This window comes from Sturnira hondurensis, unplaced genomic scaffold, assembly GCF_014824575.4.
Source record: "Sturnira hondurensis isolate 20B ecotype Veracruz unplaced genomic scaffold, ASM1482457v3 Scaffold0001918, whole genome shotgun sequence".
NCBI lineage: Eukaryota > Metazoa > Chordata > Mammalia > Chiroptera > Phyllostomidae > Sturnira > Sturnira hondurensis.
The window spans coordinates 1,428,516-1,444,289 of record NW_028074549.1 but is presented as its reverse complement, the minus strand read 5'-3'; the positions used below and the strand labels follow the sequence as shown (position 1 = coordinate 1,444,289).

Here is a 15,774-nt window from a genome sequence, read left to right as displayed (position 1 = left end):
GAATCCAAATCCTAAATAGAATGCAACTGTGTCCTGCACGCCACTCCATTTGGAGTTCTTCCAGGAAAGAGATCACATCTTCATTGCCAGTTTTTCCTTAGCACTAAGTGCAGTGTGTTGAGTAGATAAAGGAAATCTTTTTATATCCAAAGATAAATGGTTGACAATCCCTTATCTAAAACCCTTGGAACCAGATGAAAAGGAATTCAGAGATTTTCAGATTTTAGAAAGGTACTATGGTGTATATACTATATATTAGCCAGCACTTCTGGGTGATCTGGGAAAGTACCATGTAATCAAACACATTTACATGAATGGAATAAAATATATGAATGTTTGCATTAAACACTTGGTCAGGTGTGGCCACAAAATAAATGCATCAAGCTGTCCAAAAAAGTCTTGATATAAGGAATTTCAGATAAGGAATTCTAGACCTATACTCTTCATTGATTATAAATAGTAACAATAAAAATTCATTGAGCACCTACTATATGTCAGGCACAGAGGTAGACTATTTATATACTGATATCGTTTAACTTGGAGGACAATCCAGCAAAGTAAATATCCCCATGGTAGAGTGTTCTCCTAATAACTCAGACTTTTCATTTTACACTGTTCAGTTTGCTTTGACAGCATTATTTTATTCTACTTAGTACACGAAGAAACCATTCTGTTAAACCATTTTATTTTAAAATATACTTATGATTAAAATGAATTGTAAAACCTCCAACAGATTTTACTAAAAGTAATTGATGGTAAGTGCTTAATAATTGCCTCTTGAATGATGAATAAATATGATCCACAAAGGTTTAATTAAAAATATGTTTCTGTGATACTTTGAGGTAGCAAAAAAGTGATAAAATTTATTTAGGCTCTAGGGGGGAAAAGAGTTAGGAGGGCATTATATCTGATCTACCTGGTTTAAGTGCGATTCTTTAATCTCTGTTTTGGGTCCTGTTTTCCCATTAGGTTTAGCATTTTACAAAGCTGAAGATTATACCTTTCTCCTGAACCACAGTGTTGATGACAAAAGTAGATTGGAGTAGCCAAGAAAGTTTAATGTTTCAAATTATAACTTTGTGGTTCTCAGCTTTAGTACAGAGGAAATGCTTACCTGAAATGCAAATTCCTGTGTCTGCCCAACTTTCATGGAGAGGTCGATTCAGGGCATTTCCATGGGAGATAGGAGTCTGTCTTTTCAATAAGCAGCCAGTGGTTCTGATATAAGTTGCCTGTGGACCACATGGACAAACCCTGACATGACAGAATTGGGAGCTATGATAACCATGCCTATCTAGAACCATAGGATAAAGAGTTCTCTGACTTAGTGATCAGAGTCTCAGGAATTTGGCTCATGATTGTAAGTTGATTTTCCCTTCAAAGGTACCCAAATGAAGACAGGAGCAACCTGAGAATGATCAGATCAATTTCTGTAAAAATTACATACATGAAAAATTTTTTGAGAAACCACCTAATTTGTCAGCCAGTGTTGAAGCTGTGTGAATCTACTCCATCTAACATGAATGACATTTTATTTTAATTGTAAAAATTACATTGGAAATAATGTTATCTTGGTGTGACTTACCTTAGAGAGCAGTAGAGCAGCATGCTGATTGAAAATTACATTTTTTTCTTTTTGACAAGGTTTAGTTTGTCTCTGAACTGGAAACAGAAAAAGTGGCTCCTGATACTTAAAAAAAAAAAAACACAAAAAGAACAGTCAGTGTAGATGGTAGGAAAAGTAAGCTCTTAGTATAAAGAATTTTTATTTCAGTTTTTCATTTTTTGTTTTTGATTTATGCATGTATTGAGTACAATTTTACTTCCAGTAAAGGCTTTGGTTTTGCAAATACACTCTTATGTTTATAACTTCTGCCACTTGCCTTAGAAATGATCGTAAACCCATAATTATATTCTTTTCCCCACATGTTTTATTACAAAGGTCTTACAAGAAACAGTATTTTGGTTACACTAAAATCTCTTTCATGACAGTTTATAGTCGGTAGAGTAAGCCCTCCTCTCACACATTCCATTCCTCAGGATTCTGTTAATTTTCTGCATAGCATATATGTGTTTTCACATATGTGTTCCTGTCTTCATCTACCATCAGACAGACTATAAGTTTTATGAATATAGGGACTTCTGTTTCCCTCACTACTGTATACTTGGGCATTCAATAAAGGGAAATGTTTGCTATAAAATTCTTAATGATATCAAAGGAAGTGGTAGAAGAAAGGTAAATAGGTTGGGTCTAAAGGGCTAAATTTTAGTCATTTAATTTCTTTACCCGTTTTCTCATCTAGAAAAGGAAATTATGTCTGCTTTACCTTTGGGTAAAAAGGAGATGAATAAAAAATGCCTAAAATAAATTTCGCAAGTACTTTGTAATATAATTTTGAAAACCCAAGTTTGCTTGAACTGAATTTGGAGAATTTTATTATGTATCATAGCTTAAAAATCATGGAGCACCTAGTTTTTAATGTATAAGTGCAGTAAAGTTTCTTTGTACTTTTACTATAAAAGGAAGTATTTAAATATGTTATCATTGCAAGGACTAATTTTAAGGAAATTGTAGGGTGAAGCCACAGTTTCATTTAATCCTCACCAATATGAAATTATTCTAGACTAAGTTCACCGATGATTGTTATGTATTCTGTGTAAATGTACCTACTTAACTACATTAGTCCCTTATTAAAATTTGGATAAATACTTTGGTTTCATAATTAATGTATAATTGTTCTAGACACTTGGAACTCACTCTTATATTGGTACAAGGAAAAAGTAAATTCTTTATGTGCAGAATTTCTATTTTGGTTATTAAATTTTCTGTTTTATATTAATGGTTTTAAGAAATATATCTTGTTGCAGAGATTTTGGTTCTACAGGGAAATTATAATCTTACAATTGATTTAGAAATAAACATATCACTAACTTGGCTTTTTTCCCCCCTAAAGGCAAATTATGAAGATCAGGGAAAGGAAATCATATTGTTTAGATCAAAATCCCTTCATGCACTTACCAGCAGTATAAATATACGAAAGGTCATAAAGATTTGTTTATGTTTGTATTATAAATCTGAACATTTTTCTTAGCAAGAGCATCTGTATGAAATCTATTTTCCATGATTAGAGTATAAAAACTGGTAGAAGATAGACTTGATTGTTGTGAACAGTTATCTTAAATCAGAAACTTGTTTGTTAATCAATTTTATCATCTGTTAGAAATAATTATTTACAAACTGACTTCTGGGTGGAGAATTGATAGTTACATTCAATTTTGGTTACAGCTCTGAAGTGACCTGACCATGGACACTGCCAATTTAATGATCTCCACATATAGATCCTGTGACTGGGTTGGTAGTGACACTGACTAGTTATTTATTACCTAGTTCCCATATTCCATGCTTAAAAGTTTTTATTTTAGTGGTTTTCTGTAATTTGGGAAATGTTAAAAATTGCAGCTACATTTAGAAAGTATGCTTCAATAAATGTTTTTATTATTTTTGGAAAAATGTATTTCTGAAATTAACAAATCATTGACTGTTTCTGAGTTAAATGCCATTTATCTTTTAGAGGACCATAAAATAGGAGTTGGAGCAGTAATTTGGGCAGAAAGAAAATCTGTAAGTATTAAAATAATTCTTTAAAAATGTAACCTTGATTTTCTTTAAATATAGTTCAGCCTTAAATATATTTTATTGACCCATTGCATTAATATTTTGTATTGGTGATTTTATTTTGTTATATAAGCATTTCTTTAATCTCTCAACAATTTTCTGGATAGATTCATTTAGCAAACATTTCTTTGATGTTTTATTTTATTTAGGTTCATAATTTTTTCCTATTTTTTAATTATTTACACTATTACAGTTGCCCCCACTATTTCCCCCCTTGCCCACCTTTACCCAGATTGACCCCCCCCCCAATTAGGCCATCACCACATTGTTGTCCTTATCTATGGGCTGTGCATATATGTTCTTTGACTAATCCCTTCACCTTCGTTCATCTAGTCCCTCTACTCCCCTCCAACAGCTGTCAGTCTGTTCCACATATCTACTATGCCTCTATTTCTATCTTGTACATTAGTTTATTTTGTTTCTTTAGATTCCACATGTAGAAGAGATCGTATTGTATTTGTCTTTCTCTGACTGGCTTATTTCACTTAGCACAATAATCTCCAGGTCTATCCATGCTGTCACAGCGTGAGTTCCTTCTTTTCTACTGCCTGTAGTATTCCATTATGTAACTGTTCCATAGCTTTTGTATCCACTCATTTTTTATGGGCACTTTGTATCCACTTGTATTTATGGGCTCTTTGGCTGTTTCCAGACTTGGCTACTATAAATAATGCTGCTATGACATAGAGGTGCATATTGAATTGATGTTTTGGGATTCTTAGAGTATGTTACCAGAAGTGGGATTTCTAGGCTGAAATGCAGTTCCATTTTTAATTTCTTGAGGTAACCTCATATTGTTTAAGAGTGGCTGCACCAGTCTGCATTCCCACCAACAGTGCACTAGGGTTCCCTTTTCTCCACATGCTTTCCAGGACCCGTTGATTTATTGAAGGTAACCATTCTGACAGATATGAGGTGATACTTCATTGTAGTTTTAACTGGCGTCTCTGTGATGATTAGTGACATTCAGCATTTTTTCACATGTCTATTGGCCATGTGTTTATCCTCTTTGGAGAAGTGTCTATTCAGGTCCTTTGCATATTTTTCAGTTTGACTGTTTGTATTCCTGGTGTTGAGTTCTATAAGTTCTTTATACATTTTAGAAATTAAACCCTTTTCAGAAATATCATTGGAAAATATGTTCTCTCATATAATGGGTTCCTTTTTCCTTTTGTTGATAGTTTCTTTAGCTGTACAAAAGCTTTTAAATTTGATGTAGCTTATGTTTTCTTTGTTTACCTTGCCTTAGGAGACACATCAGCAAAACCATTGCTATGTGAGAGATCTGAAATTTTACTGCCTGTGTTTCCTTCTAGGATTTTTATGGTTTTATAATTTGTAATTAAATGTACATTTAATTATAATTAAATGTAAATTTAATTTACATTTAAGTCTTTGTAATTTACATTTGTAATTTACATTTAAGTCTCTATTCATTTTGAGTCTATTCTCTTTTTTCAAATATACTTTATTCGTTATGCTATTACAGTTGTCCCATTTTCCCCCCCTTTATTCTCCTCCACTCTATGCCCCCAACCACCATCATTCTCCCACTGTAGTTCATGTCCATGGGTCATATGTATAAGTTCTTTGGCTTCTCCATTTCCCATACTATTCTTAACCTTCCCCTGTCTGTTTTGTACCTATAATTTATGCTTCTTACTCCCTATAACTTTTCCCACATTTCCCCCCTCCCCCTTCCCACTGATAACACTCCATGTGATCTCTATTTCTGTAAATCTGTTTCTCTTCTAGTTGTTTGCTTAGTTCATTTTTGTTGTTTTTTGTTTGTTTTTTTAGGTTCAGTTGGTGATAGTTGTAAGTTTGTTGTCATTTTACTGTTTGTAGTTTTGATCTTCTTTTTCTTAGGCAAGTCCCTTTAACATTTCATATAGTAAGGGCTTGGTGATGATGAACTCCTTTAACTTGACTTTATCTGGGAAGCACTTTATCTGCCCCTCCATTCTAAATGAAAGCTTTGCTGGATAGAGCAATCTTGGATGTAGGTCGTTGTCTTTCATGACTTTGAATACTTCTTTGAAGCCTCTTATTTCTTGTAAGGTGTTTTTTTTTTTTTGGAGAAATCAGCTGCTAGTCTTATGGGAACTCCTTTGTTGGTAACTGTCTCCTTTTCTCTTGCTGCTTTTAAGATTCTCTCATCTTTTTAAATTTTTTAATTTATTTTTAGAGAGGGGAAGGAAGTGAGAAAGAAGATGATAATATCAGTGTGTGGTTGCCTGTTGTGCGCCCCCTACCGGGGACCTGGCCCGTAACCTAGGCATGTGTATGGACTAAGAATTGAACTGGCAATGCTTTGGTTCACAAGCTGGTGTTCAATCCATTAAGCAACACCATCCAGGGATCTCTCTTTATTTTTAATTTTGGGTAATGTAATTATGATATGCCTTGGTGTGTGCTTCCTTGGGTTCAACTTCTCTGGGACTCTCTGAGCTTCCTGTACTTCCTGGAAGTCTTTCTTTTGCTAGATTGGGGGAGATCTCCTTCATTATTTTCTCATATAAGTTTTCAATTTCTTGCTTTTCCTCTTGTCCTTCTGGTAGCTCTGTGATTTGGATATTGGAATGTTTAAAGTTATCCTGGAGGTTCCTAAGCCTCTCCTCAATTTTTTGAATTCTTGTTTTTTCATTCTTTTCTGTTTGATTGTTTCTTTCTTCCTTCTGCGCCACTCCACTGATTTGAGTCCCAGTTTCCTTCCCGTCACTATTGGTTCCCTGTGCATTTTCCTTTATTTCACTTAGCACAGCTTTCATTTTTTCACATAATTTGTGACCAAACTGAACCAATTCTGTGAGCATCCTGATCACCAGTGCTTTGAAGTGTGCATCTGATAGGTTGGCTATTTCTTCGTCACTTAGCTGTATTTTTTCTGGATCTTTGATCTGTTCTTTTGTTTGGACCATTTTTTGTCTCGATATGCCTGTTACGTAGTAAGGGATGGAGCCTTAGGTGTTCACCAGGGCAAAGCAACCCACATCACTGTGTTGTAACACTGTGTGTGGGGCGGGGGTCTGAGAGGGAGCAATAGTCCTTGCTCTGCCCTCTCCCCAGTTTCAGTCCCTTCCACCACTTCCGTCAAGCAAACTGGGCCCTTCTGGTGCTGATTCCCTTGTGGGTGGGTTTGTGTACATTCTAGGACCCTGTGGGTTTCTCCAACAAACTCTTCTGTGAGGCTGGGAGTCTCTCCTGGCACCTCAACCCCCACAGGTGTTTTCAATTGGTGTTTTGAGGCTTTATTTTCCCACACTGGAATCCTGGGTTTAGCATTCTGTCTCACTCCCCAGTTTTGCCTGGTTTATCTGCATGCAAATGTGGGATCCCCCAGTTCTGCAAGCAACCTTGTGCGCCGTGCCCCTCCACAATCCGCCATCTCGCTGGGTCCACCTGCTGCCACCTGCGTGCCCAGGGGTTGCCAGCTGCTGCTTTGGTCGCTTATGGTCTGCCAGCCACTGCTTTTTTTTTTTGTCTCAACCCCTCTCCACCTGGTTGCCTGGCTCCACCCCTCCTACCGGTCTGGATGAATGTGTCTGTTTTAATTCCTTGGTTGTCAGACTTCCTTACAGTTCAATTTTCTGTCAGTACTGGTTGTTATTTTGTTTCAAATTTTTGTTGTCCTTATTTTGATTGTGTGAAGAGGCACAGTGTGTCTGCCTGTGCCTCCATCTTGGCCGGAAGTCTCCAGTTTCTCAGAATCTCTTCATACTAGTTTCACAACGACGGAAATTCTCTGTCTTGTTTACAGCTGTATTCCTAGCACCTAGGGTAGTGCCTTGCCTATGGTTGGAACTCTTACTTGTATTTATATGAATGCTCAGCAGGCCTTGGTTTATAATCTGGTTGTTATCAACTACTTTGTGGAGAACTTAAGTTTCCAGTTAAATTATCTACAGTGTATGTACTCAACATGGTAAATTAGAAAGATATAGGTTTAGAGTCAAGCACTCTGGGCTTAAATTTCCATTTGTGTTGATTAAATGAAATAATATATATATAACTCAGCATGTTGTTTGACATTTAGTAAGTACTCAAGACTAATTTGTGTATTAATATGATAGTATTTTATTTGTAAGCTTCTTTTGGCTTATTATAATAGTGATTTTTGTCAAGCTGCTACAGTAATGAGTCTGTTGATACTATCACATGAGTAATTATAATATATTGAAATTTAGTGTGGTTTATTATAGCATATTCCAAGCTATTATAAACAGTTGTAATTTATAAAATATTTCATTGTAATAATTGACAGAGCACTCATATTAATACCAGAAATGCCATTGGCCATGAGAGCCATTGAGGTAAGAAGTCCTAAGATAGTATATACACATGTAATAGGGACTCGATAATTATTGAAGACTATAGGAAAGTGAATGTTTTATTTTCCAGATAATATCACAATGGCACATTTTTAGCCCAAGAACAGAAATTGTTCAAAATATATTTTAAATTTCTGGCTTACTAACCAGTACCACAGCACAGAGCATATAAGAAATTAACAATCATTTACTGAGTATCTGTTATGTATGAAACTCTCTAATAGGTATACTATAAGGGAAAACAAGAAGAAGAAGGCATGGTTTCTGTTATCCAGAATCTTATTACCTTTTCCAGGAAAGATGTTTGAATCAAGTGAAACTATGTGAATTATACAAGCTAGTATTTAATTAACTGCTCAACCCAATGTCTTTCTTGAGATTGTATGTTAGAGAGATGATGAGCCTTTCTGAAATTTATCTTTGACAAGACCATGCTGCCGTAGGAGGGTCTATGGCAGCATTGTTTTTTTTTCACTGTTAAAATTTATTATTTTAAAATTTTTAATTTTTTTATTGTCATTCAAGTACAGTTGTCTCCATTTCCTCCCCACCACTCCCCCTGACCCTAGCCATCCCCACCTCCCACCCTGTGTCCTACCCTGCCTTTGGTTTTGTCTGTGTGTCATTTGTACATGTTCCATGAGACCCTTTCCCCCTAATATTTTTTTTTGGTTCAATTTCATAGAAATTGAATGTATTATACATTTTGTACAAAATTGAATGTATTAAGCATGATACTAAGCTGCCTTTTCAGAATGTTGGAAATAGTTTTGTTGTTGTCTCCCTCTTGCAGCAAAATTGTGATGGGACAGGCGTAATGTACTTCATAGGATGTGGTTATAATGCTTTTCCTGTTGGATCTGAGTATGCTGACTTCCCCAATATGGATGACAAACAGAAAGACAGAGAAATAAGGAAATTTAGATACATTGTCCATGCGGAACAGAATGCCTTGACATTTAGGTATGGAATTCATTTGCATGCATTTTCTTTGAAATGTAGCGAGGGTTAGTTGAAATTTTGTTTTCCTTTTTCTTTCTTTTTGGGTTTTTTTTTTTTTGCTTGTTTGTTTGGTTTTAGTTTTGCAGCTTTATTCCAAATAAAGTTATTAGGGAACATGTCTTTTATTCAGAAAATTCTCATGATAACTGTTGGGTTTCATTTTGATCTAGTTAATTTTATCATTTTCATGAATGTGCCAGGCCTACATGAAAAACAAAAATTACATTCTCATAAACAATACAAAACTTCCTGATCTATTTTCCAGGACCTTCATGCAAGCAAGTGCAAAACAACACTTTAAAAGAATTTAGCATCATTGCAAAGCTACTGAGAAATATAGCACGTAATATTTGGCTGCAGATTATTGTCTCTGTGAGAAAGCTTGAAAACAGAATGCCACTGTGTCACACAAGGTGTTATAGCATTTTCTTTTAGCTGTAATTTATTTCCTTTTTAAAAAATTTTAAGAACTACTCTTTCAGAAGTTTAGCTTTGGTCATACTTGATTTTTGCTGCCTGATCTCAGGCCATTATCAGAGATCCTGTGGGCCTTCAGATTTATTGAGCAATCTTTTTTCCCCTTTTTTCTTTGCTCTTCAGTATAAAACTGCATGAAGTATCTCCTTAGGGTCTTGTATATTTCTGGAATGTAAGCTTTCCTTTGTTTTTTAAATCAAAAGTACACATTTTATATTTATGAATATACAGATTTTATTAACTAAATTGATTTAACAAAGTTTTTGTTAGAGATTAAACTGGAATTACCTCCTCTATTGTTAATTGAGATTATTTTCACTAACATTTCTCATCCTTAACCATTATGGGGGCGACCTTAGGGTATTCAAAACTGATTAAAATGTGCTCCTGACCTTTGGAGTTTATAATACAGTAGGGTATTAACAGGGCATTCATCCTAATGTAATTGGTTATGTAGGAAAGGCCAACACAAGTGCTGTGAAAATTCAAGGGTTGCTATGGATGGAGTGGGAATGGGAGGGAAAAGCTTTATTAAGAAACTAGAATTTAAGTTGATCTTTAAAGGATTGATAGGATGGTGGCAATTGAATATACTTGCAGGGAAGTCATTCTAGCTTCAGACATAGCAGCGGTCTAGAAGTAGGAAAAATGTTTGTGTGCATAGGGAAGTGCATGTTGTAATTAGGCTGAACCATGGAGCAGCTGGGACTAGATTGGAACTGTATAGGGAAGACTGTGAGGTTACACTTCATTTGGTAGTTAGTAGGGAAATGGAATAGCATTAACAGAGCCACACTACCGATTGCATAGGTTGTGGGTATATTGTTTGAATAGACTAGGTGCATAAAATTATGTTGCCCTAGTCCAGGTGAACAGAATAAGAGTCTGATCTAGAGAGATGGATATAGAAGGCTAGCAGTAATGTAAGACATCTGACTCTGAGCAGAGTAAACTATAGATCCAGGAAGTACAGCCCCTGTAGCCTCAGAAGAGAGCATCCCTTAGTCCTAAACTACCCCCATCAAACAACTTCTTTCTCTTTTCTTTGTGCTCTTTATTACTGATTTACTTGCTTCATTTTGTATGGAGATATGGATCATTTATTAAATATTTGTTAAATAAAATCATCCTGTGTTAGAGAGTGTAAGATTGGAACCCAATTGAAAACTTTAATATTTATTAAAGTTTATTAAATTTATTTAATAAATATCCATTAATTAAATATCCATTAAACAAAGGGGTAGATCTTTTGGCTGCCATGATAAATTAATCTCTAATTATACTTCATAAGCTTTTTAAATTTAAATTATTTTACTGTTGTTATGATTACAGTTGCCTGCATTTTCCCCCCATACCTCTACCCCACCCCCTCCAAACCCACCTCCCTCTCTTGCTTCCACCTTCCTCCTTGGTTTTGTCCATGTGTCCTTTATAGTAGTTCCTGAAAACCTTCTCTCCACTGTTCCACAACCCTCCCTTCTGGCTATTATTAGATTGTTCTTAATTTCAGTGACTCTGGTTATAATTTGTTTTCTTTTTTCTTTTGTTGCTTATGTTCCAGTTAAAGGTGAGATCATATGGTATTTGTCCCTCACCTCCTGGCTTATTTTACTTAGCTTAATGCTTTCTAGTTCTTTTCATGCTGTCACAAAGCTCCTTCTTTCTCTCTGCTGCATAGAATTCCACTGTGTAAATGTACCATAGTTTTTTGATCCACTCATTTGCTGATGGGCACTTAGGTGCTTCCAGCACTTGGCTGTTGTAAATTGGGCTGCTATAAACATTGGAGTGCATAGGTTCTTTTGAATTGGTGTTTCAGGGCTCTTAGGGTATAATCCCAGCAGCAGAATTGCTGGGTCTAAAGGCAGTTCCATTTTTACATACTTCATAAACTTTTAAGGAGGGTGTTCTCACCCCTAATTCCAGCATTATAAAGGAGTTCTTACTTAGAAAACATTGTGTGTTCTCTCTCTCTTTCTCTCTCTCTCTCTCTCAATGTCTGTCTCTTTCTGTTTTAATTAACTTTGTAATCTAATACTGAAATCTTGCCAAATTGGTTAAAATAAAATAATAAATTTTTGTTATAATAATTGTCATGTTCACATTATATTTTTGCACTGATGAATTTGTATATTTTGAATAGTCACTAATTGAACAAAAATAAGTTTCACTTACTATTGTTCATAATGTTGTAAATCTGTTCTTAAAGCAGCTCAGTTTTAGTTTTTCAAAGATTTCTCTGAAATATACCTTACCCTTTCAGAAACTGCCTTCATAATATTTTATAAATTTTTGTAGGTGTCAAGAAATAAAACCAGAAGAAAAAAGTATGATTTTTGTGACAAAATGCCCATGTGATGAGTGTGTACCTTTAATTAAAGGTGCAGGCATAAAACAAATCTATACAGGGGATATAGATGTTGGAAAAAAGAAGGCAGACATCTCCTACATGCGATTTGGAGAACTTGAGGGTATTAGCAAATTTACAGTAAGTAAGATACACAATTTTTTTCAAGTGTACTTTCTATTATGTTATTTGGTACCCTGCTTCATGTTTGAAATTAATAATTCCTACCCTTTTAAAGAGTTTTCACAAACTATTATCATTGAGTTTATTTTTATGTGCCAACAGTTGCCTAATTACATATATGTTTAGTTTAGGGTCTCTGTCTTATGAATTTACATTTCTATATGTGAGAGTTGTATATTGACCTTATAGATCTTGAATTAGTGGGCTGTTTGATGTACTATCTGGTGGCTTAACAAAAGAAGATCTCTGACCCACCTCTTCCCTTACCCTTCCTTCTGTCTTGGATAGAATGGTGAACAGAGGCAAAAATAGTTTAAGGTTGTGCAAAAGATGGGGAGATGGGGGTGCATAAACACATATACACACATGCACACATTTTTCATGGGAAAAATCAGAAATGGTTACAAGGGATTTAATATATGATATATCAAAAAAGTACTGAGGTAGTTCTTGTAAAACTCAAGTTTAACTCTTTATGCTTTTTTACTGCTTAGGTTTTTTTAAGTATATTTTATTGATTTTGCTATTATGGTTGTCCCAATTTTCCTCCTTTGCCCTCTTCCACCCAGTACTGCCCTTCCCTCCAGCAGTCCCCCTCTTAGTTCACACCCATGGTCATGCGTGTAAGTTCTTTGGCTTCTCATTTTCTATATTATCCCCCTATTTTGTAGCTATCAATTATGTCTCTCAATCTCTGTACTTTATCCCCTGTTCTCATCCTTTTCCCTCCCAGCTGATAACCCTCTGAACGATCCCCACATCTACTATTCTTTTCCTGTTCTAGTTGTTTGCTTAGTTTGTTTTTGTTTTTTTAGATTCAGTTGTTGATAGTTGTGAATTTATTGTCATTTTAACGGTCATAGTTTTATTCTTCTTTTTCTGAAATAAGTCCCTTTAACATTTCATGTAATAATGGCTTTAGCTTTACCTTGTCTGGGAAGTATTTTATCTGCCCTTCCATTCTAAATGAGAGCTTTGCTGAATAGAGTAATCTTGCATTTAGGCCCTTGCTTTTCATCACTTTGAATACTTCTTGCCAGTCCCTTCTTGCCTGCAAAGTTTCTTTTGGGAAATCACCTGATAGTCTTACAGGAAATCCTTTGTAGATTAGTCTCTGCTTTACTCTTGATCCTTTTAAGATTCTCTCTTTATCTCTAACCTTTGGCATTTTAATTATGATATGTCTTGGTGTGGTCCACTTTGCAACCTTCTTCTTTAGGACTCTCTGTGCTGCCTGGACCTGTATGTTTATTTCCTTCACCAAATTAGGGAAGTTTTCTTTCATTTTTTTTTTGAAATAAGTTTTTAATTTCTTGCCCTTCCTGTTCTCCTTCTGGCATCCCTATGATTAGGATGTTGGCACTTCTGGAAAAGTCTCAGAGTCTTCTTATACTGTCCTCGTTTTTGTGAATTCTCCTTTCTTCATTCTGTTCTGATTGTTTTTTTTCTTTCTTATGTTCTAAATCGGTGGTTTGAATCCCTAGTTCCTTCCCTTCACTGTTTGGTTCCCTCTGGATTCTTCTTTATTTCACTTAGTATAGCCTTCATTTCTTCCCATATGTTTTTGACAAACTCAATGATTTTTCTGAGCATCCTTATCACCAGTGTTTTGAACTCTGCATCTGATAAGTTTGCTATCTCCATTTAGCTTATTTTTTTTTCCTGAGGTTTTGTTTTGTTCTTTCATTTGGGCCATATTTCTTTGTCTTGCCGACTTGACAGCTTCTCTGTGTTTATTTCTGTGTATTAGGTAGAGCTGCTTTGACTCTCTGTCTTGCACACCAGTTAAGTTGTAAGGGGTGGAGCCTTAGGTATTTGTCAGGTTGGGGCATCCCACTTCACTGCCTTTTGGTGCTATGCTGTGGTGAGGGGTCAGAGACAATGACAGCTGCCTGGCTTCTGGAGGCTTGTCTGGCATTCGCCCCTTTTTCAGTCACTTCACCAACTTCTCATATGTGACCAGCACCCCTCTTGCTTCTGCGCTGGTGATGATTCCCAGAGTGGGTGGTTTTGTGCATGTTCCAGGACTGTACAGGCCCTTTAAATGGACTCTTATGAGAAACCAGCAGTTTCTTGCACCAGTCCAACACCCACTGGTTTTTACAGCAAGAAGTTGTGAGGCTTTATCTTCCTGGCACTAGAACCCTAGGCTATGCAGCCTGGACTGGGTCTGAGATTGCTGGCTCCCAAGTTATCCCTCCCACTTTTTATCTTCCTCATGGGAATGTGGGACCACCTGTTCCACCACACTGTGTCCTTTCCACCCCAACTCCCTCTTTCCACTGCTTATACCTATATGGATGAATGCGGCTTCTTTAAATCCTTGATTGTTGGACTTCTATACAGTTCAATTTTGGGGCAGTTCTGGCTGTTTTTTGTTTTGAGGTTAGTTGTGATTCTTCTTGTGGTTGTGCAAGGAGCAAAGTGTTTGTACATACGCTTCCATCTTGACTGGAAGTCACTATTAGGTTTTTAAAACTTATTCTTTTTTAGAAATAATCACAGATATACATAAAATTTTGAAAACACCATGAGAAAATTTTTACTAGAAACATTTGAGAATAAGTTGTTGGTATGAAACCCAATCACTCTGTTTTTTAAAAAAGATTTTATTTATTTATTTTTAGAGGGGAAAGGAGGAAGAGAGAGTGGGAGAGAAACATCAATGTGTGGTTACCTCTCATGCGCCCCCTATCAGGGACTTGGCCGCAACCCAGGCATGTGCCCTGACTGGGAACCAAACTGGCAACCCTTTGGTTTGAAGGCCATCACTCAATTCATTGAGCCATAAGAGCCAGGGCCCAAATCACTCTTAAATACTTTATTGTGTTCATTTTCCCACATAACCATAATCCAACCACATATCTCAGGAAATTATCATTGATACCTCACTATTATTTCATTCAGAGATTCCAGAGTCATCAGTTGTCCCAATAATGTTCTATATAGCAAAAAGGTCCTGTTGGAATCATATGTTTTTTAACCATTATCCTGGAATTTAATGTTACATTTAGATATTAAAATGTGCAGAGGGTACAAAAGGCATATAATAGAATTATTTATAAATTTCAACTTTTCATTTCTGTTTTGAGCCAGTGTGCCTGCAATATATATAGGGGGTAGGTTTATAGTAGTGACTACACAAAACAGTTTATTCCTGTATTATTATTTACTTATTATATTCATCATTTATATTGTTTATTTGTTATTATTATTGTCATTATTTCATATCCTTACTTATAACTTATCTTTTAGGTAATAATAGCTGGTAATTTAACCTGCTTCTACCCCTCTGTAAAGCATCTAAAAAGATATTTATTATATTACATAATACTTAATTTTTTTTAATAATTTTTTTATTTAATTCTTGTTCAAGTACAGCTTTCTGTCTTATATTCCCAACCCTGCCCGTCCCCCGCCCCATGCTCCCCGTCTCCCTCCCATCCCCCCCACCCTTAGTTATTGTCCATGTGTCTTTTATACTTGTTCATGTGAGTCCATTCCCTTTTCCCCTATGATTTTCTCCCCTCTCCCCTCTGGGCCCTGACAGCCTGTTCCAGATTTGAGTGTCATTGGTTGTATTTTGCTTGCTTGTTTGTTTTGTTGTTTAGATTCCTGTTCACAGCGATATTATATGGTATTTGTCTTTCACCGCCTGGCTTATTTCACTCAGCATAATGCTTTCCAGTTCCATCCATGATGTTGCAAAGGGTAGGAGCTCCTTCTTCCTTTCTGCAGCATACAATTCCATTGTGTAA

The 15,774-nt window shown here is 35.8% G+C and overlaps 1 protein-coding gene across 2 annotated transcripts in view; it reads left to right on the top strand.

Annotated features, from left to right (window-relative positions):
• The window catches only part of CDADC1 (cytidine and dCMP deaminase domain containing 1), a 121,946-nt gene that overhangs the window by 48,182 nt on the left and 57,990 nt on the right, over nucleotides 1–15,774 (top strand). For both annotated transcript variants that reach the window (XM_037037891.1, XM_037037900.1), the window contains exons 5-7: nucleotides 3,573–3,622; nucleotides 8,801–8,970; nucleotides 11,785–11,974. In XM_037037891.1, the coding sequence (XP_036893786.1) occupies nucleotides 3,573–3,622; nucleotides 8,801–8,970; nucleotides 11,785–11,974 (410 nt within the window). The remainder of the gene's footprint in view (nucleotides 1–3,572; nucleotides 3,623–8,800; nucleotides 8,971–11,784; nucleotides 11,975–15,774) is intronic.